This window comes from Nicotiana tomentosiformis, chromosome 11 (genome assembly GCF_000390325.3).
Source record: "Nicotiana tomentosiformis chromosome 11, ASM39032v3, whole genome shotgun sequence".
Taxonomy (NCBI): domain Eukaryota; kingdom Viridiplantae; phylum Streptophyta; class Magnoliopsida; order Solanales; family Solanaceae; genus Nicotiana; species Nicotiana tomentosiformis.
Window position 1 is genome coordinate 108,835,565 of NC_090822.1, and position 22,182 is coordinate 108,857,746.

At 36.5% G+C, this 22,182-nt stretch overlaps 2 protein-coding genes across 2 annotated transcripts; one reads left to right on the forward strand and one right to left on the reverse strand.

Annotated features, from left to right (window-relative positions):
• Positions 1 to 6,438: 6,438 nt before the first annotated feature.
• LOC104095790 (uncharacterized) lies at positions 6,439 to 8,793 on the reverse strand. Its single transcript, XM_009601998.4, has 3 exons — positions 8,667 to 8,793; positions 7,466 to 7,896; positions 6,439 to 6,777 (listed from the first exon to the last, which is right to left on the reverse strand). The coding sequence occupies exon 2, from the start codon at positions 7,877 to 7,879 to the stop codon at positions 7,493 to 7,495; it is 387 nt and encodes a 128-aa protein (XP_009600293.1). The 5' UTR covers positions 7,880 to 7,896; positions 8,667 to 8,793; the 3' UTR covers positions 6,439 to 6,777; positions 7,466 to 7,492.
• Positions 8,794 to 16,734: 7,941 nt separating this feature from the next.
• On the forward strand, positions 16,735 to 21,001 carry LOC104110029 (ABC transporter F family member 1). Its single transcript, XM_009619445.4, has 6 exons — positions 16,735 to 16,911; positions 17,009 to 17,239; positions 18,704 to 18,777; positions 18,851 to 19,061; positions 19,144 to 19,378; positions 19,523 to 21,001. Exons 2-6 carry the CDS (start codon positions 17,009 to 17,011, stop codon positions 20,578 to 20,580), a joined length of 1,809 nt encoding a protein of 602 aa, XP_009617740.1. The 5' UTR covers positions 16,735 to 16,911; the 3' UTR covers positions 20,581 to 21,001.
• The last annotated feature ends 1,181 nt before the right edge of the window (positions 21,002 to 22,182 follow it).

Below are 22,182 nucleotides of genomic sequence, written 5' to 3' on the forward strand. Positions count from 1 at the left end.
TTGGTACAACAAATGATTCCCTATGTGAGGTGTTTGCAAAGCTTATGAGAAGCGAGTTTGAGATGAGTATGATGAGGGAACTGAACTTCTTCCTAAGGCTAAAAGTGAAGCAAACCCCTAAGGGAACGATGGTAAGTGATGAGAAATACATTAAGGAACCTCTGAAAAGGTTTGAGATGGAAAGCACAAAAACCATTGATACTGCCACTCATCTAGACATGGACAAACCCGGTTCCCTGTAAATGAAACTATGTATCGGAGTATTATTGGATCTCTCTTGTACCTAACAGCCAGCAGACCTGACATTGTGTTTAGTGTTGGGTTGTGTGCCAAGATTCTAATAAATTCCTAAAGAATCTCATTTGAAAGTTGTCAAAAGAATTCTGAGGTATCTCAAAGGAACGCAGGACTTGATCCTCTATTATCCCTCAGGAGATATTTTTAACTTGATTGGGTATGATGATGTTGATTATGCTGGTTATCTGGTGGATAGAAAGAGTACATCTGGCATGGCATACTTTTTGGGATCTTGCTTGATTTCATGGGGTACAAAGAAACAAAATTATGTGGCCCTCTCTACTACCAAAGCTGAATATGTGGTAGTTGCCTCCTGATGTGCCTAACTGTTGTGGATCAAGCAACGATTGGAAGACTTTGGTGTATTCTTTGAATATATACAACTGCTATATGACAATACAAGTGCCTTTAATATAGCAGAGAACTTGGTCCATCGAGAATTGGCTATGAAATGATCGTAAGGAAAATTGCTAAAAAGTGTTTTTTGGCAACTTCTAACTCAATTCTATACCGTTACAGGTTAATACGCATGGCAACTACAGAACAAACAAGTGGCTAAGGACATTGCAGATTTTTAGAAGGATGATGCTCGTATTTACAAAATTTGTCAAGGAACCTGGTTCACATGACTCAGGTTAGTAGTCCCTCTTACATTCATATGCATTTTGAACGACTAGTGTGCCACATCATTAATTGCCTCTGCTTCTTCTCATACCTCTTAAACCGACCCGACTACCCATCCTTTTTTCTCACACCTTATTGTAACCGGTCCCTCTTTTCCTTCTAAATACCCCAAACTCTCTTTTTGTGTCTTCCCTCTCTTAGAATCAACCATGTCTTCACCACAATCTGAGTCTCCCAAAGCTACTAAAGACATCCTTGTTGTGTCTCTGTCTCTCGAAGCACAGCCATATAGATAGGAGTATCGATTCCTGATACGGTAGATGGTGTGATGTGTCTGGTGTTTGTGAAACTCAATGTGCTCAGGGTTTTGATCTGAATATTTCTTCAACATCAGGTAATGCTTCATCATCTCTTACTGATACTGCATTGTTGGGAATTATTGTGGGTAAGATAGGTGAATTTTTTTTTACTGTTATTGCTATGGAACGTCTAGTTCGGGATTCATTGTCTGGTGATATGGGTACTGGGACTCAGGGGGAAGAACGAGGAAATGGGGGCCAGGTGTGTCAAAGTGACCAAGCACTGGTCAGTACTACATGGGAGCCTACAGTGGGACCTGGTCCCTCTGCCCAAGAGAAGTTCTCAGCTCCTACCTAGGATGAAACTCCAAGCTCTACTAGATAGCCCCTGGGCAGTACTGACCCTTCATCTTCTCCTCACCTTAATATAGACCCTTTGGAGGTTGTGTACTCTGAGATGAAGTTTATGTTTGCAGGAGAATTTAATGATAGTGAGGATGACCTATCTGCAAAAGTTGTTGGGGTTGGTGGTGACGAAGGAGTTGAAAAAGAAGAAGACTGCTAAGAAAAAAAGGCCACTCAGAAAGAGGCTAAGCACTTGTGAGGAACCCGGTTCCTCAAAAAGGGCCAGAGTTGATGTGTCTAAGCTTGAAAGGAAAGCAAAATTGAAAAATTAGAAAGTTCTGTGGGTAAGTCTGGAATGAGGCAGTTGGTTAAAATCTGCGACTTCCAAGAGTGGACTCATCATTTTACTAATCACAGTCCAAAGGTCTATGAGAAGGAAGTTTGCAGTTTCTATATTGATTTGTTCATAATGGAATGTAACACTATCTATTTGAATATCAGTGGGGTAGAATTTGTGATTGATGAGATTGTGCTAGAGGATATTCTTGGGGTGCCTGCTGAATGGCTCTTAATTGTGGAGGGAACATGTTCCCCAAGGTTTAGGAAGTTTATTCTCAAGCCTCAAGTTGTTCAATAAGGGGAACGAATGCATAAGAAGGCACTGCTTCCAGAATACCAACTCTTGTTCGAGTTGGTGAATAAGGTCTTGCTACCAAGAGCTAAAAGGCGATCCATTGCCTCTATAGCAGACCTGGTTCTTTTGGAGGCACTGGACGGTTACACTCCCATTAATCTGCTTGGGATTTTAGTTGAACACATGAAGAAAGTGGTAGACTTCAAAGATGAAAGTCATGGGTTGCCATATGGGTTCCTGCTCACTAAAGTCTTTGAATGATTTGAGGTCCCCTTAGGGAGAGCAGTTGTGGAAACTCGTAAACAAATGTTCTCAATGAACACCTTGGAAGAATGTGAGCATGTTGACAAAGGGGGGGAATAAGCATCAGTTCAACAATCTCTCAGGTTATTGATGCCCAAAATGCTGCAAATGAGAAAATTAGGCGGTTAAAGGCGCAGAATATTATTCTTGAGTCTAAGCTCAATCAGGCGAGTAAGGAACCTGGTTCCAGCAATGCTCATGGAGAAGAAGTTGCCCGCCTAAAAGCTGAAAATGTGAAGTTGAGGAACCAAGTGGAGAACCTGAAAGAGCAGCTGATCAACGATCAAAGGGTTGTTAATGCTTGCATTGACAGCCTCATCAAAGCCCTTGCTTCCTAGTCCTTCCCTTCTCCATCCAGTGTCCCCTATCTTACCCCTTTGCCAGCTACTATTTAATCTTACCATGTCTTTTGTTTGTCCTTCCCTTTTTGTCATTTTGTTTTTTTATTTTTTTGAGCCGAGGGTCTTTCAGAAACAGCCTCTCTACTCCTTCGGGGTAGGGGTAAGGTCTACATACACACTACCCTCCCCAGACCTCATTAGTGGGATTTTACTGGGTCGTTGTTGTTATTCCCTTTCGACAGTGGTACTCTAGTTTTGTTTGACTTTTGTATGTTTGTAATTATGGTACTGATACAATATTTCCCCCCTAACTTAATGAGCATCGTCGTCTATTAATGCATGTTATACTCTTGCGTTCTGTTTTTAGCTATGTTGTGTGCACACAAGTGGCATGAGTTAACTTTGCCGGACTTTTTATTTTTATTTACTTGGCTAATTCTTTTTATGATGCCAAAAAGGGGGAAAAAATTGAAAGGGGAAAACAGGTTCTCAAGAGAAATATGGCTATTCTACATGGGGGACAATATGGAGATCTGGTTCTTAGGAGGGAACTTCAATTCTAAGTTTGTCATTATCAAAAAGGGAAAAATATTAATAAGTTATATGCCTTTGTGTTTTGATGATTTAACAAACTTTATATGAGAATCAAATAGGGAAAGGTTCCCATTCTGCAGGGGGAACAATATGGGAGATCTGGTTTGAACATGGAGAATATCAATTTTAAGTTTGTCATCAACAAAAAGGGAAAAACTGATTAGTTATGCTATTTCGTGTTTTGATGATTTGCCAAACGCTCTCGAGGAACCAGATAGGGACCAGATGTGATCAGTTCCCTTAGTCGTCGTACAATCAACTCTACAGTTATAAAAGTTATTGCACTGTATCAACTGACAACAAATATGTTACTTGAAAATTGAAAGGGAGGAAACAGGTTCTCAGGGGGAATATGGATGATTCGTATGGGAAACAATGTGCAGATCTGGTTCTCAGGGGGAATATCAACCCTAAGTTTGTCATCATCAAAAAGGAAAAAATTGATAAGTTATGTGTCTTTTGTTTTGATGATTTGACAAACTTTATGAGAGAACAAGATAAGGAACCTGAAATAATTAGTTCCTTTGCATTCAGAGTAACTAGTCAGATGTCTGGTTCAACTCTCAATGAAATCAGTTGAGGGAACTATAGAGGGAACAGATAGAGATCAGTTCCTCCGGTCACAGTACAGGTCAACTCCTTACAGCTGTTAAAGTCATTGTATTGTTGCACTGCACATGTAACAGTGTAGCAGTCACTTTATGGAGCATGCCTTGTACTAGATATTTGCTTACATCATCCCAATGACCTCACACACATATATTATCAACATGAGGCAAGGGATTTCATTGCTCCAACACTTGCAAATCAAAAGACAATATTATCTCAAGTGCTAGCCATCATCTCTCGCAAGAACAAAGTTGCTGCAACCTCAAGGACCAGATCCAAAAATTGAAGATATCTTAAGTTCTTATGTTTGTTGAGTCTTTGTTATTTGTTCTTCATTTGTAATCCTACACTACTTTCAAGAAGTGTCTTTGCAGGACAGATTTAAACCACTGATTAGTTTAGTTTCTTGACTAGAGTTAGTCAAGGTTTGTTGCTTTGTAATAGAGTTATTACAAAGAGGCTTGCAATATAGTTATTGCAAGTAGGTGAGGGATTAAGAGTTTAATTCCTAGGTTACAATAGGTTGTAATCTAAAGTTGCTCGGTTAGTGAAGTTAAAATCCTACGAGTGTAGGTCGTGGTTTTTAATCCCATGAGCTGGGAGTTTTCCACGTAAAATATTGTTGTGTTATTTACTTACCGTTGTGTGTGTGTTCTGTGGAAACTGATAGATAATCAGGTTCTCTATACAGTTTGGTAGACCCTAAGTTTATATCACAAACGACCCCTTATAGTGCTGTTTTGGACTTTGCCTAGCTACCACGAAAAATGTTTGAACAGAAATGGAAGTTTTATACTCCCTCCGTTCACTTTTACTTGACATGCATACTAAAAATAGATTTTTATTTTTACTTGTCACTTTACGCATATCAAGAGAAGACAAAAAAAATTTCTTGTTATGCCCACAATATTTATTATTCATTTCAAATCATTTTCTCAAATCCAATAAAATATGCATCAATTAATATAGATATCATGATAAATTATACACTTCATTTATTATTTCTTAAGGGGCGTGAAAAGTCAAAACGTGCCAAGTAAAAGTGAACGGAGGGAGTATTAGGAACGAACCATTGTCCTTACACTTACTGTAAGACTTATTCTGAAGGAAAATCAAACTAATAGCATGTTTGGCCAAGCTTCTCAAGAAGCCAAAAGTGCTTTTTTTTCTCAAAAGCATTTTTTTCTCTAACTTGAGGTGTTTGGCCAAGCTTTTTTGGGGAAAAGAATATTTTTGGGAAGAAGCAGAAAAAAGTAGCTTCTTCCCCAAAGCAGAAGCAGAAGCAGTTTTGACTTTTCTTCTTACCAAAAATACACTTAACAAAATATAGTATATACCAAAATAATCGTTAAACCTAATACTTATGATTTTAATGTATAAATATTTCTTATTATTTTTAAGATAGTTTTCTAATATATAGTAACTTTAGGGGTGAATGCGTTTATATTTGTTGAATGATTTTTAATATATTTAACTTATATTAAAAGAATTAAGTACTTTTAAATTTTATTTTCATATTTTACTTAAATAAAATGAAAAGATTTAATTATTGCCTGTAATAATAATTTTTTAAGATTATTTATTTACTTATAATATTAACTATTAAGTAAATCTATTCATGTCCTTATTCGTAATTTGATACTTAAAAGCACTTTCTGAAAAGCTTGGCCAAACACAAATTATTGCTCAAAAGTGTTTTTTAAGGTGATTAGCCAAACACAAACTGATTCTTTCCAAAAGTACTTTTTTCAAAAATATTTTTGAAAAAAACACTTCTCAAAATAAGCTGGTTTCTCCAGCCTGGCCAAACAGACCATAAAATCACTACGTTTGATTCTTATAAAAGAGTGGGAGAGTAGAAGGAAAGAGGAACTAACTGATCTACTTCTCTTAGTTAAAACATTGATGATTTACTTTTCTGGGTTTGATAACCACGGTAGGGAAATCTTAAAACGTGACCTATAGATCATGGATTCGAGACTTCGAATCAGCTATTGACGCTTGCGTTAGGGTAGACTGCCTACATAAAGCGTCAGGGTAGACTGCCTACATCACACTCTCCTATAGTGCAGTCCTTCCCGAACACTGGGCTGCCCTTTTTGTTTGCTAATCTCTCTTTCCCACCCAGTTCCGGATGAGTTGAATAAATTGATGCAGAGAGATACCCAACCTTTTTCATTTTACTTTACTCTTTATTCTTCTGCTTTTTGTTAATCAAAAGAGAGAAACCACCTATTTTTCTCCAATTTTACTTCCAATCTTCAAACTCCTCACCTTTACAAATACAGTTTGTCTCTTCTGAGATGTTTAGGTCTCATTTTCAAATTCTTGACACATTAGCCAGTCATGCATAAGCTCTCGACAATGAGTGTAAAACCTAAAACACCAACTATGCATAATAAGGCCATCTATTGTTTTCACTAATTAATAATGTACAAATTTACAACACAGATTCTAAAACTGGATACAACAATTTCTTTGAGTTCAGCTAACTTAAAGACAGAAAACTTATAGACGCTGAACAAACTGGTAAAAACAGTAGCAAGAAAAAGAGAAAGATGAAATGTCCTGTTTTCGTGTCCATCTTTTCCCAACATGAAAATTTAGCCTCAAACCTGTTTCCAGCTAACCATTTCGAGCACTTCTTCATCTTATTCTGTCCCTTCTCGTCATCTCCATAACCAGGCACATCACTCCCATCTTCTTCAACTCTTGTTATTGAGATTATAGTCTGCGAAAGAGCAAAGCAAAGGAACCGAGTGAAAGTTTTGTTATATATGAAGTACAGATGACGGAAAGAGAATCAAACTGTTTTTTAAGTATGCAAATTACACTTTAGGCTATATAATTCACCACAAATCTCGTCTTTGATGATGAGTATTTCTTAAATTGCCTCTTTAAATTAAAGAAGCCATGCCCAAAGAGAAATTTCCAACACTACCACAATGACTACAACAACAACTTACCCAAGGATTATGGAGTGTAGTGTGTACGCAAACCTTACCCCTACCTTGTGAGGGTAGAGAGGCTGTTTCCGATAGACCCTCGGCACAAGGAAAGATGCAAAAGGAAGCAGTAACACAAGCAGTAGCAACAACATGCGAGATGATAAGATAGCCGAAGATGAGAGAAACAACAAATAGAAAACTGTAATATGATTACCCTCCGGCTTGTAACTTTTAATGAGTCAATTGGATCTAGATGATGTAAAGAGAGTGCTTTGACAAAAGATACAGAAATGATTGAGAATAAAGCTAGCACAAAATTCTCGTCCACTCAGGAAAAGAAAATCATCTGTTATACAAAATATATGACAACTGCAAACTTTGCTGTAAAAGAGTACCATGTTAACTTTAGAGTCAACTACATAGTTAGCACAAAATTTTCTACTGATATGAGATAATATTCACCCTTTATACCTTAAGAGTGTGCAAGAAGGGGATTGTTTAGTGGTAGCTGGGGCGAGAACTACCATTTATATTGTCATCCAAAATAAGTTTCACTCCATTGTTCTTAAGGCCGTTAACTATAGCCCAAACTTTTGTCTGATTCTTGAAACCTTTCTTCTCAACCTCCTTATTTACATTGACATGGATACCGTTTCCTTGTCCCTGATCAAGACCCTCCACTTTGAGCCGCATTGCCAACACTTCTCCGACAACTGCTGCAGCCTTTGCATTGCAAGTTCTACCGCACTCTAGTGACTGTTTCATTGAATGTTCTACTGTTGATGCTGTTGCTACTATTCGTCCGTTGTTTCTGTCTACCACATTTGCAGTGATGTATTTCAACGAAATGAACAATCTCAACACATACCTCTTCAGCAACGTCATATTTTTAAAAATCGGATCTGATAAAAAGGAAGTTCTATTGGTAAAAAGCATAAGTAAAATTAGCATCTCTAGCAAAGAGGTAATAGACCCTTTTTTCTTCTAATGAAACATAAAATGAGTTCAATTTTTTCCTCTTTATATGGTGATTGCAGGTAATGGAACGAAACTACATAAATTCTAGGCACAAGAAAGTAATAGCAATTTTGCAAAAAAAAAAAAAAAAAAAAAAGGACTGAGAATACTCAAAAAGTCTTCATCACAGTAAAATATGAGCAATATAGTTAACATCTTTTTAATTCCCACATTCTTAATGTAATTAGGAAGACAAAGGTAAGGTTTTCTAGCAGTAAATAATCATTGCCCTAATGCTAGATTGCTCTCCAAATATCTGAACTTTTCCACATAACACAAAATTGATAGAGCATAGAAACAATTACCTTACAATCACCACCAAACAATAATTAAAAAAAATCATAGTATTTAAATCACAAATTAAAAAAAAAAGTAAAAAAGGAAAAGCAAACTTCATAAGAGTTTGCACTTATTGAGAAAATTGTGTGTCTTAGCTACGTGTTAAGCAGCCCCAACTTGGAACTCATGATCAAAAAGAGCGTAAATTTATTTCATCTCTTTATTAATTTTCAAATGGGTATAAAAAATTGAAAGAATAGAGCTACTTTTCCATTGAAATCATTTCATTAAAGTGAAGCTTGAATTTTTTTTATTTGGAACAAATGCATTTTAGGACAAGGAAGAAAATGAAACAAAGAAAAGGAGAGAGATTTACCATGAAAATTTGATTCCAAGCTCGAGAAGTAGTTTTAGAGAATGGCAATTGCTGTAGGCTTAAGACTCCGAGAACTTTTGCTCACGGTTGCAGAAAAATGACTTGGGTCCTGCAATATGGGTTCGTGGGCTCCATTTTGGTTTAAAGCCCATATTCGCTAGCCTCTCTAAGATTTCGACCCAGATTTCTCTTTGTTTTCCATAGAAATAACATCAGGTAACCATTCTAAAGAACTACTATTTAGGAATTAGTCAATATGTCATGAATTTTAGTTTTTTAGTTTAATTTTTTGGGGCACAAATATCCTGAACAATGATTGTTTATGGTAAAAATAGTACGAGCTAGCCAATTTTCGGACCGGTAATTCAAAAATAGCCAGTGTTTGCAAAATTATTAAAAAATAGCCACTATTTTGCTGCAACACGGATCGGTCCAGCATAATGTACTGAAAATTGGTGTACATGTGTATGAACTTCCAGCATATTTGTTAATTTATGAATTCTAAGCTAGGCAGATCGAGCAACATGCATACTAGATGAGCACCATAGCTATCTAGGGCACTGATTCTGTAAGAAGGAGAGAAGAAGGAAGAGAGGAAAAAAGGATCGTGTATTAGACAAAATGAATTGTGTTAGTTATATTTGGGCACTTAACTAATTGCCATTCTAACTTCTCTAAATTGCAGAATGACCCCTAACTACCCAAGGCTACATTCTTGCACTTCAATACTCTCCCTCAAGCTGGAGAGTGGAAGACATCTAACACTCTCGGCTTGGACAACAAGAGATGATGCTGAGCATCTCCCAAACCTTTGGTCATTAAATCTGCCAATTGTTGTTTGGTGGATACATATTCAGTGGTGATGAGCCATGTCTTGATCATTTCCCTTACAAAATGACAATCAATCTCTATGTGCTCGGTTCTCTCGTGAAATATGGGATTGGCTGCTATTTGCAAAGCAGCTTTGCTGTCACAATATAAATGCACTGGTTTGATCACATTGTTACCCAGTTCTTCCAACAATCCAACCATCCATACTGCCTATGCGACTGCTGCAGCCATGCTTCTATATTATGCTTCTGCTGAGCTTCTGTTGATTGTTTGTTGCTTCTTTGACTTCCAGGATAGCAATGAGTCTCCTAGTTTGACAATGTACCATGTGGTCGATTTTCTAGTATTTGGACAAGCTGTCCAATCTTAATCGCAAAACACTGTTAAGTTGTGTGCCTCACCTTTCTTCAGTAATATACCCAAGCCTGGAGATCCCTTGATGTATCTCACCACTCTCAAGGCTGTATCCATATGTGATCTTTTTAGGATTCTGCATAAATTGACTCAACACTTGCATAGCAAAACTTATATCGGGTCTTGTAATGGTCAAATAAAGCAGCTTTCCTATCAACTTTTGGTAGCTTCCAGCATCCTTCAATATCTTATCTCATGTGTTCCCAACATGGTTGTCATATTCCACAGTAGTTAGCTTATGATTTAGTTCCATTAGAGTTGCAACTGGCCTGCAACCACTCAAACCTGCCTCTGAAATAAGCCTCATGGCATATTTTCTCTGGTTCAATACAATTTCTCCTTGTGATCTTAAGACCTCTATTCCAAGAAAATATCTAAGTTCCCCCAAATCTTTTACTCTGAAATTGTGGTGAAGAGTCTGCTTGACTTATGCAATCATACTATGAGAATTCCCAGCTATCAACAAATCATCCACATACACTAAGATGATCACAATGTTCTTGCCATTTTTCTTGGTAAATAGTGAATGATCAAATGAGCGTTGAGAGTATCCAGCTTGCAGCAAAGCATTTGTAAGCTTAATGTTCCATTGCCTCGAGGCTTGTTTCAAACCATAGAGGGATTTCAACAATTGACACACCTTATACTCCCCCTGTTTGTGAAATCCTAGAGGTAAATCCATATAGACTTCTTCAGTGAGGTCACCTTGGAGAAAGGCATTGTTGACATCTATTTGAAATAAAGGCCAACCCTTGGCAGCAGCAACACCGATAATTGTTCTCATTGTAACCATTTTAGCTACAGGTGAGAAAGTCTCATGATAATCCAATCCAGCTTGTTGTGTGTAACCTTTAGCCACCAATCTAGCTTTGAACATGTCCATCTCTCCATTAGCCTTGTACTTTATTTTGTAGACCCATTTGGAGCCTATGGCTTGCTTCCTAATGGGCAGGTCGACAATTTCCCACGTATGATTGTCTTCTAGTGCTTGTATCTCATGTTCCATTGCCTTTATCCACTGTGGATCCTGTGCTGCTTCTTTGAAGGATCTAGGTTCCACTAGGACTGAAAAAGCTTGTAAATAGGCTTGATATGTTGTGGGAAACCTGCAGCTTCCAGACAACTTTGTAAAAGTCACATAGTCTTTCATCCATATGGGAGAAATTGTCTTTTTGGATTCTCTTAGAGCTGGTTGTGTAGGTAAGTCAGTTGCATTTGGTGCAGATACTGGCCCAACTGGAGCAACCTCTCCTGAAACTTCACCTAATGTTGAACCTTGAGTGTCTGGTAAGGTCAACTGCTCCAGTGTTGTAGAGATTGGTTCTACTTCTTCAGATTCATTAGCACCTGCAAGTGAATCAATGTTATCTTGATTCATATGTAAAGTAGTGTCTTCTTAACTCATAGCTTGTATAGGTCGTGAGCTAGGAATGTGTTCTTCTGCTGAAATGGGCTGTTGAAGAAACATGTCATCTGCTTCAACTATTGTATCCTTGAAAGGGAATCTGCCTTCTTGAAATACTACATCTCTGCTTACAAAAAAGGATATTTGTTCAATATCATATAGTCTATATCCCTTTTGTGTTTCTGAGTAGCCAATGAACGCTGCCTTCCTAGCTCCGGGTGCAAACCTATCTCCCTTGGGCAAGGTTGTTGCATGGCATTGACAACCAAATACCCTCATGTGATCCACCTTAGGCTCTTTCCCATACAGCAGCTCATATGGAGTTCTTCCTTTCAGAACTGGTGTAGGTAGTCTATTGATCACATAGACTGCAGTCTTAATACAATCACCCCAAAATTTTTATGGGGACTCCACTTTGAAATTTCAAAGCTCTAGCCACCTCTAAGATGTGCCTGTGCTTTCTTTCTACAGTTTCATTTTGTTGTGGTATATAGGGACCACTAGTTTGATGAATAATACCATAAGAAGCCAACAAGCTATTACATTGTGTATTACAGAATTCTGTTCCATTGTCAGATCTCAAGTACTTGATATTGACACCAAAATGATTGTTTATTATCAGCAGAAAGTTTTTCAAATCTACACACACTTCACACTTTGACTTTATTAGACATGTTAGGTGTATCTACTGTAATCATCTACTATTGTAACAAAATATTATTTCTTGTCATAGGTTGGAACCTTGTATGGTCTCCAAACATCTAAATGAAGAAGTTGAAAGATAATAACTGAGTTTGAAACACTAGTTGGAAATTGTAGCCTACACTGTTTTGCAAGAGGGCATACATCACAATTTCCTGTTTCTATACTGCTGATTTTATTCTTCAATGTTGACAAGTGCTGCAAAAATCTTATTGAAGCATGTCCCATTTTGTAATGCCATAAGACTGTTTCTGCATTTTCCTTTGTAATTGTTCATGCCACTAATGCCTTGTTTTCTCGATTTTATTATGTACAATCCCTCGTATTCTCTACCAATCTCCAATACCTTGCCACTGTAAAGTCCCTGCAACACATAGAAATCAGGGAAAAGGCAACTATACAGCTGAGGTATTTGGTGAGCTTTGACACTGATAGCAGATTAAATTTAAAATCTGGTACATGGAGGACATTCTTCACTTTCTGGTTTCCTAGAATCTTTGCATTTCCTGTGTGGGTAATGTTTGAAGTCTTCCCTGTTAGCAATTGTACACTTCTATATTCATCTATGATATTAAGTGTATCTAGCAAATCTTTATTACAGGTTATATGATGAGTAGCACTTGTATCCACTATCCAATCATATTCTGTGGCATTGGACATTAATGAAACAATACCTGCCATGTTTGTGGAACACTCTGCACCTGTAGGTTTGTTTAGCAATCCTATTAGTTGCTGGTATTTCTCTTGTGTCAGGTAATGTCCTTGTGGTTGACCCTCAAAGTTGTTGGTATCTTCTGCATTTGTATTGCTAGCAAATGTCCTGCCTCCTCCTGCAACATGAGTCTTCTTCTTGCTCTTAAAATCTGTTGGATATCCTACTATTTTGTAGCAATTTTTCTTTAAGTGACCTTTATAACCACAGTGTTCACATACCATTCCTATCTTCTTAGGTTTGTTATATTGAGGCCTCCCTGCCATCATAGTAAGTGGATCTTTGTTCACATCAGCTACTCCTAGAGCTCTTCGACTCTCTTCCTGAGTCACTATGGTATAGGCTTCATTCACACTGACTACAAGCCTCTTCATCAATACATTACTCCTCATATTACTATAGCTTTCATTCACACCCATAAGAAATTGTAATAAATGCTGATGTGATAGATGTTCAAGAGATGGTCTAGATTCCTCACAATCACAACATGATTTTGGTGTTAGTATGTCTAATTCATTCCACAAATCATTCATTTTTGAATGGTATGTGGTTACAGAATCCGTACCTTGTCTTAATGATGCAATTTATGTCCACAAATGATAGATCCTAGTTAGACTGCATTTGTCAAACCTTTTCTTAAAGTCACTCCACACCTTCTTTGCACTCGATGCAAACATGATACTTGGTATCAATTCATTCGCAACCGTACTACATATCCATGACAACACAATCGCATTATATTTTTCCCATTGCTCTGCTAATTCACCTCTATACGTGTTTTTCACACAACTTCCGTCTACAAAATCAAGCTTGCTCTTTCCCCTAAGGGCTGGTTTCATTGCACTGCTCCACAATGCATAATTTCCTGGCCGTGTGAGCTTAATTGGCACTAGAACTAGTCCCAGATCATCTGACGCCTGGAGAAACAACGGTGGTTATGTTCTAGATGCGTTACTTCATTTCCTGTCATTTTTATAGGTTTTGAGTTTCGTCACTGTCAATTTTCTAGTAATTATGTCAATTCGTCAGAATCTCGCTGTGAACTCGTCGGAGAACACTCTAATTTCACGAGCACTGCTCTGATACCATGTTAATTTGTGAATTCTAAGCTAAGAAAATCGAGCAACATGCATGCTAGATGAGCACCATAGCTATCTAGGGCACTGATTCTGTACGGAGGAGAGAAGAAGGAAGAGAGGAAGAAATGATCGTGTATTAGACAAAATGAATTGTGTTAGTTACATTTGGGCACTCAACAGTGCTTTTATAACAAAATCTAACCCCCTTAACTAATTGCCCTTCTAACTTCTCTAAATTGCAGAATGACCCCTAACTACCCAAGGCTATTATGTTGGAACTCTAACACGCGAAAAGTTTCAGCATAATATATTGGAGATTGGAGCACTTATGTATGAACTTCTAGCATATTATGCTGGACCAGTATAATATACTAGAACTCCGGATATTATGCTGGAATATTTTTCGGATTTCGAACAGTGTTTTCGTTCAGATTTATCTTTACATGAAAAGTGGCTAAAATTCGATTAATTTTAAAACTGTGGCTATTTTTTAATTACCACTTATAAATCTTGCTATTTTTGGATTTCGTTTATGCACTCACCACCCCCACCCCCAACCCAACCCAACCCTTTTTTCATTTTGTTATTTTACATGGAATAAAAAAGAATATTTAAATGGGCAGCAGTAAGCCAATGATCGTGAGATAACTAAGATTTCCTCAAGTACATTTGAATCCAAACTATTATGTTTAATGACATGTAAGGTGTATTCAAGTTTTTATCAACATAATTAGTTTGTTCATAAGACTTAATATACTGTTACATGCAAGCTATACTCTATTTAAAGATTATCAATTCATATTTACTATACAAAATTATCTGTAACCTTTGAAGTCATATGAAAATATATAGTTCTTGCTCCAAAGATGTGGTTTAATGGTCAATAAAATGAGTTGAGAAATATGAATAATCATGTTCAAATCCTCAAAAATAGATAATCGATAGGAGGATGTGGAGATCGAGAATTAGAATAGAAGTTTAGTAGACAATAGATCGTATTTCCTTTCTAAACTAGTAATATTAATATTATTCTTGTATTTTTTTATTCTTAGATTTTTATTACAACTTATTTTTTCTCTTGCTTTAGTTACCTTATTATCTTGTTGTTGTTAATGCGTCCTTTTTTCATGGCTTATACACTTTTGTATTTTTTCATTTAAAAAAAACGAAAAGAAAATATTATGACTATACTTTTTTTTTTGGCCGAAAGCCTATCAGATCAACCTTACTACCTTCACAAGGTAGAAGTAAAGTTTGCGTACATTATCATCCCTATATTACATTATTATTTTTGTTGCACTCATAGAATAATCAAAGTGTGTACAGGCTCACATGAACACAACAATTCTAAAAAAATACAAATTCTTTGACACACTACCATTCATTTTTCGGATAAGGGTCTGATTTGTCCCTCTACTATCATAAATAGGCCTTATTTATCCTCCGTTTAAATTTTCTTATCAAAAATATCCCTACAATTATACATTAGGTTCATATTTACCCCTTACACGTTAAAACGGATTATATTTGCCCTTCGTTATACTTTAGGATCATATTTACCCCTCTACTCTTAAAAAATAGTTACATTTGCCCTTCGTTATACTTTTTTGACATATTTATCCTTACAATTATACTTTAAGATCATATTTGCCCCTCATACATTAGATCGCCATGTCCCACCTTTGTTTTAGTACATGGCGCCTATGTGAATTTTTTTTCTTCCAATTTAAATATGGTCACCTATTTAAGATAATTTAACCCGCCCACCTAATTTAAATAAGACTTCATTAACTCCATTGTTGTGCAACTTCTCGTAATTTACTTTGGTTACTGCAATAATTGTGAGTTGTATTAGATTAGTGATTTTGAGTTCAAAGATATTGTTTGTCAATATGTTGTCGTTGCTATAACTATTGTATTTCGCACAATCTTCATAAATGTCATATCAGAAAATTACTTTTCGTGGATCAATCATGGTCAATTGACCCAATTTAGACTTTACAGAGTTGTATCTCTACAAACACTTTAAAACATCATCGATTCATGTATCCTAACTCTTAAGTATTAAAGGAAAATAAATTAACATAGACAAAGGTGAAATAATTAAATAAATCAATTAGAGATAACATCATAGTTTCCTTCACTCACTTTCCAAATTTTTCTCGCTCTCCGAAAAATATGGAGCTGACCCGGAGAAGAGAGATGGACGAGTGGGTGGGGGGTGTGGGGTAGGGGGATTGGGAGTTATGATTTCCATTTATTTTAGTTTGTGTGTCTTATTTAAATTAGGTGGGCGAGTTAAATTATCTTTAATAGGTGACCATATTTAAATTGGAAGAAAAAGAAATCCACACAGGCGCCATGTAGGAAAATAAAGGTGGGACATGTCGATCTAACATATGAGGGACAAATATGATCCTAAGGTATAATTGTAAGGATAAATATGTCAAAAAAGTATAACGAAGGGCAAATGTAACCCTTTTTGAAGAGTAAATGGGTAAATATGATCCTAAGTATAACAAATGGCAAATGTATCCCGTTTTAACGTGTAATGAGTAAATATGAACGTAATGTATAATGGTAAGTATATTTTTGATAAAAAATTTAAACGGAGAATAAATAAGATATATTTATGATAGTAGATGTGCAAATTAGAACTCATTTTCTATAATGTTAGAGTGGCATATGGGCCAATAGGCCAAATTTAATACTCATTTTCGTCATGTACAAAAACCTAACAAAGTGAAATTAGGCCAACCCAAACCCAAAAACAGACAAATCCAAAGCAAATTCTAACTTTAACCTAAAGCAAAGCAAGTGGCAACTTCCCAAGGTGAAAGCATCACCGTCCAAATTTATTCTCGGATATCCATTAACCGTCAACGTGCACCCTTTCTTTAACCATACACCTCGTATAAATATATCACTCCAACTTTTCCTCAAGACCCTCTCCAAAAACCCTCATTCTCGGGTTCCTCTTTCTCCTCAGCAGCTGCAGTCCGAGGAAAAATAGAATAACCAAACAAAGCTACATCTGATACTTTTTCCCACTCCCTACGCTACCCTTAATCTCCCCAAACCTGAGATCTTCAATTTCACAAGGTATTGTTTGTTTCCTGATTTAATTTCAGTTCAAATCTATTTTTATTTTATTGTCAATTTTTTTTTTCTTATGCGAAATTGTTTGCTTTTTTGATAGATGGTGTCGGATGCGGCAAAGAAGAGAGATGCACAGAAGAAGGCGGCGGCAGCTGCTAGGAGAGGAGGAAAGGGTGCAGCCGCGTCATCCAAGGCGGCGGCGACCGCATCCAAAGCGGCACCAGAGACCAACGGGGTCGATAATTTGACGAACGGAGTGGGGGATCTTCACATATCTGATCGAAATTGCACTGGTGTTTTGTGTTCGCATCCCCTTTCCAGGGATATTCGGGTTAGTTTCGTGTTTTAGATCTGATTTTTGTACTTTCTGATTTCTCAAGTATCTGTTGGTTTTCGATTCGTTATTGTTCTTGATGTTGTGCATAATAGAATATTGTAATTACATGTTCGTCTTTGTAACGTAAAAAAATTGTTAGATTGTGTAGTTGTGTCGAAGGCAGAACCAGGATTTTAACTTTATGAGTTCTGCATTTTAGAATGGCTTGGAGCTCTAATACTGCGTTCCTAATTTATTATTTGTACATATTTAATGACTTTCTTAACACAAATACACTGCTAGCTACTGGGTTAAGTCGAATCCGTATCTGGGCTTGTAGCTCTACCCCTGGTTGAAAGACCTACAATCTCTCGGAATTCATGCATACTTAGCGAAAGATAGGGCTAAACAGTAGAAAAAGATCTATATAGGCAATGCCTATTAGTTGAGAACATGCTTTAGACTTGTTAGCACTTTTACTCTAGATCCTATGCGTCCTAGGCATAATATTCACTTGAGATGAGTTTAAATGGTTCAATGTCGTCAGTGAGGATTCATATATCCCCAGTTTGTTTGAAATTGAGTTGTTGTTAGGTTTTGTAGTTCTTATCTTGGTGGTTAGATATAGAATATCTGCTAGGGTTTATGGGTTCTTCTGGCTCACTATCTGGTTGCATATTGAAATGCTGCGCAAAGTTTTAGATGAAGGAGTTGGTGTGAAATTCATCTCTCCTATTTTTAGAAAAAAAGTGAATTGGATTATTTTGGTTTTCAGGCTATTTTTAATTTAATCTCCTTGATAGGTTTATTGGGTTTGCATTAGAGCTATATATGTTTAAATAAAAGGAACCTTAGCTTTATTCCTCCCTCCCCTTGGTATGACTGGTAATATTAAAGTGATCAACATGTCTGTATCTCAAGACAGAGACCTCCAAATTTCTGGAAGCGTGTGATAATAAGTGTGGATCAAAACCAAAGTAGTTGGCGTAGGCTTTATGATTCCATGGTGTCCATTCTGCTCTATCTGGACCCATTTCATTCTATTTCTGAACTTATAGAACTATGTGTTTTTACATTGAATTGTGTCAGCTCGCATATGCATAGGGTAAATAATGTGCTATTATATTTTTTTTCTTTTCAGAGTCCCAGATTCCATCATTATTTGAGTTGACAAAATTTTGTGATATTTATTAGGCCTCGGCTTGTTTTCCTCATTTTTTGTGCATCCTATGGTGACTTTCCATGGTGTTTTTGCACTAAGTAATATTCCAACATTGTTTTATTCACCTTGGTGTAGAAGAACTAGTCTTAAACAGAAGTTGCATATTGCTGTCAAGAGGCATGCACATTTATAGTATATACTTGTTATTAAGAGTAATTAGTCTATCACTGAGAAGAAGCTGAAGATTATAATGCAGAGCCTTTGGATTCTTCCTTTTATTTGGGGATATCATTGTTTTGGTACTCTTTGTGTCACAGATACAATCTTTATCAGTCACCTTCCACGGACATGATCTCATTGTTGATTCTGAACTGGAGCTCAACTATGGAAGGTAAAACTTGTTAATTTCTTGTATTATTGTGTATCTTAATTGATGTTAAAGTTCTGACCTCTTATTTTTGCAGACGTTATGGGTTGTTGGGACTGAATGGCTGCGGGAAATCTACTCTTCTTACCGCTATAGGGCTTCGGGAACTTCCCATCCCAGAGCACATGGATATTTTTCATCTTTCACGGGAGATTGATGCCTCTGACATGTCTGCTCTTGAGGCCGTCATTAATTGTGACGAAGAGAGGTTGAAATTGGAGAAAGAAGCTGAAGCTTTGGCTGGACAGGTATAATGCTGTTAACATTAAATTAATGCTCCAAGGTCTTGGTTTTCTTTGGATAATATGGTTAGTTTTGTTTGTATTTTAGGATGATGGTGGTGGAGAGCAACTTGAACGGATCTATGAGCGTTTAGAAGCTATGGATGCAGCAACTGCTGAGAAACGCGCTGCTGAGATCTTGTTTGGTCTTGGATTTGATAAGAAAATGCAAGCAAAGAAAACATGTGATTTCTCCGGTGGCTGGAGAATGAGGATTTCTCTTGCGCGAGCCCTATTTATGAATCCAACAATTTTGTTGCTTGATGAACCGACAAACCATCTTGGTAATCTTCTCTTTACATTTTCTAGTAGAGTAGATCTTTCCTTAACTGTTAGGGTTTTGCCCTTGCTAGATTTATGAATAATGTGTAGTCCTATATGACGGCTCTTTTAGAGTTGACATGTGTTATTCTTCTTCCTGAACACAGACCTAGAGGCCTGTGTGTGGTTAGAAGAATCCTTGAAGAATTTCGAGCGCATTCTGGTTGTCATTTCACACTCCCAGGATTTTCTCAATGGTGTATGTACCAATATCATCCACATGCAAAACAAGAAATTGAAGCTCTATACAGGAAACTACGACCAATATGTTCAAACCCGTTCAGAGCTAGAAGAGAACCAGATGAAACAGTATAAGTGGGAGCAGGAGCAGATTGCTTCAATGAAGGAGTACATTGCTCGCTTTGGACACGGTTCAGCTAAGCTAGCCCGTCAAGCACAGAGTAAAGAAAAAACATTGGCTAAGATGGAGCGTGGCGGGCTTACAGAGAAGGTGGGGAGGGACAGTGTCTTGGTTTTCCGGTTTACTGATGTTGGCAAACTTCCTCCTCCTGTTTTACAGTTTTCGGAAGTCGCATTTGGCTACACACCTGAGAACCTCATCTACAAGAACCTTGATTTTGGTGTAGATCTTGATTCCAGGATAGCACTTGTGGGGCCTAATGGAGCTGGAAAGAGCACACTGCTTAAGCTGATGATAGGGGATTTATTCCCCACTGATGGCATGGTTAAGCGGCATAATCACCTTAAAATTGCACAGTACCACCAGCACTTGGCTGAGAAGCTAGACATGGACATGTCTGCTCTTCAGTACATGATGAGAGAGTACCCTGGGAATGAGGAGGAGAAGATGAGGGCAGCAATTGGGAGGTTTGGCCTAACAGGTAAAGCTCAAGTAATGGCTATGAAGAACTTGTCCGATGGCCAACGTAGTAGGGTGATTTTTGCATGGTTGGCTTATAGGCAACCTCACATGCTGCTGTTGGATGAGCCAACCAACCATCTTGATATTGAGACAATTGACTCACTTGCAGAGGCATTGAATGAATGGGATGGTGGGATGGTTCTAGTTAGTCATGATTTTAGGCTCATAAACCAGGTTGCCCATGAGATATGGGTATGTGAAAATCAGGCTGTTACACGGTGGGAGGGTGATATCATGGACTTCAAGAAACACTTGAAAAAGAGGGCTGGATTGGGTGAGTGAAGCAGATATTCTGTGTGTGTTATATTAGAATGTGATGGTATCACTGTTTCCTGTTGGTCGTTGTTCAGTGCCAAGGGTAACAGTGAAATATCATCAGGACCGTCAAGGAAGCTGACGGAGAGAAAGTAAAAGTTTCTTGATCACCAGTAAGACGTAGTAATCTTTAGCTAAGACCACGCCGAGAGCTGGTGCTAGAGAGAGGAAGTGATCGAACCTTGATCACCATATGAATCTCTGGATATTTTTTTGGCTTAGTTCACTATTTGTATTGTCTACTTTACTGTCTTTACATACTCTTAGGTTTTGGAGAGGATTCATGGCAGCTTATTTCTTATGTTAACATCATGTTTGTTATCTATTGCTATATTATTGTACTTCAAAATTTTGGGATTTTGAAAGCTATTATGGATTTAATATTTCATTTCTAGGGCAGTATATTTGTTTGTTTTCTATATTGTGGGAATGATGCTTGCCTACTGTGCGCTCAATTTGGCCACAAAAAAACGTGAGCACAGAATGATACGGTTACTATAAATTTACATGTTTCCATATTGATTATCAATAATAAAAGGAATTTGGAGAAAAGAATATGATTTGCTCTTTCCTCAAATAGAGGTGAAAAAAGAAATTGATTTTTTACAACGTAACAACGTTTATCAATATGTAAAAGTACTATTTTATTCCGACAAATAAATAGGTCTGTACTAGATAAGTTTGTAATATTTATTACTTTAAATAATATTTAAGAATTTATATTGAATAAAACTATAATTTAATTATTTTCTTAATACTTAGCACTTTAAAATCAACAAAAATTATACTTTAAGAAAATTTAAATTACCTTATACCTTTTCTTATCTATTTATATCTATCCATACTATAACGAAAGCACAAACTCTTTTACCGAAATATTTTATTAATTACTTTTTAAATATTTGAGATTTTTAAAATCAATTAATAAATTATTCCTTGTTTAAACTGCTTAAGAAATCCTAATATTTACTACTTTCAAAAGGTAAATAAAATAAGATTTCCTAATATGTATGAGATAACCTTCAAAATGTCAGTATGTTTCACAAATAATTCTGGAGATAATAAACTTTTATTGGTGTTCAATTTGACTTGTGATTGTAGAATACAAATTGTCATTTATTAATTACTTTCTTAATATTTAATATTTTTAAAATCAACTAATAAATTTTTTCTTGTTTTAACTGCGTAAAAAGTCTTAATATTTAGTACTTTCAAAAGGTAAATGAAATAAGATTTCCTAATATGTATGAGATAACCTTTAAAAGGTCAGTGTGTTTCACAAATAATTTTAGAGTAATAAACTTTTATTAGTGTTCAATTTGACTTGTGATTGTAGAATACAAATAATTAAAAATAAGAAATATAAAAAAGTATTTCTACGAATCCCTTTTATGTATTATTTCTTCGGTATGCAGTAGCCAAAGAAAATAAAGTTTTGATCTTTGGTTTTTCTTTTTATTTGGTTTTCTATGTTATAATACCTTGAGTTTTAAAAATATTGTTTAGTGTTGAAATAAGTAACTAATTAAGATTTGAAGGATTACCACGTAAATATTCCAGGTCTTGGCC

Coding starts and splice junctions, on each gene's coding strand:
- LOC104095790 (XM_009601998.4), bottom strand. CDS start 7,879: ATGACGTTGCTGAAGAGGTATGTGTTGAGATTGTTCATTTCGTTGAAA.
- LOC104110029 (XM_009619445.4), top strand. CDS start 17,009: ATGGTGTCGGATGCGGCAAAGAAGAGAGATGCACAGAAGAAGGCGGCG. Junction 18,778..18,850: donor CTGGAGCTCAACTATGGAAG/GTAAAACTTGTT, acceptor TTATTTTTGCAG/ACGTTATGGGTTGTTGGGAC. Junction 19,062..19,143: donor CTGAAGCTTTGGCTGGACAG/GTATAATGCTGT, acceptor TTTGTATTTTAG/GATGATGGTGGTGGAGAGCA.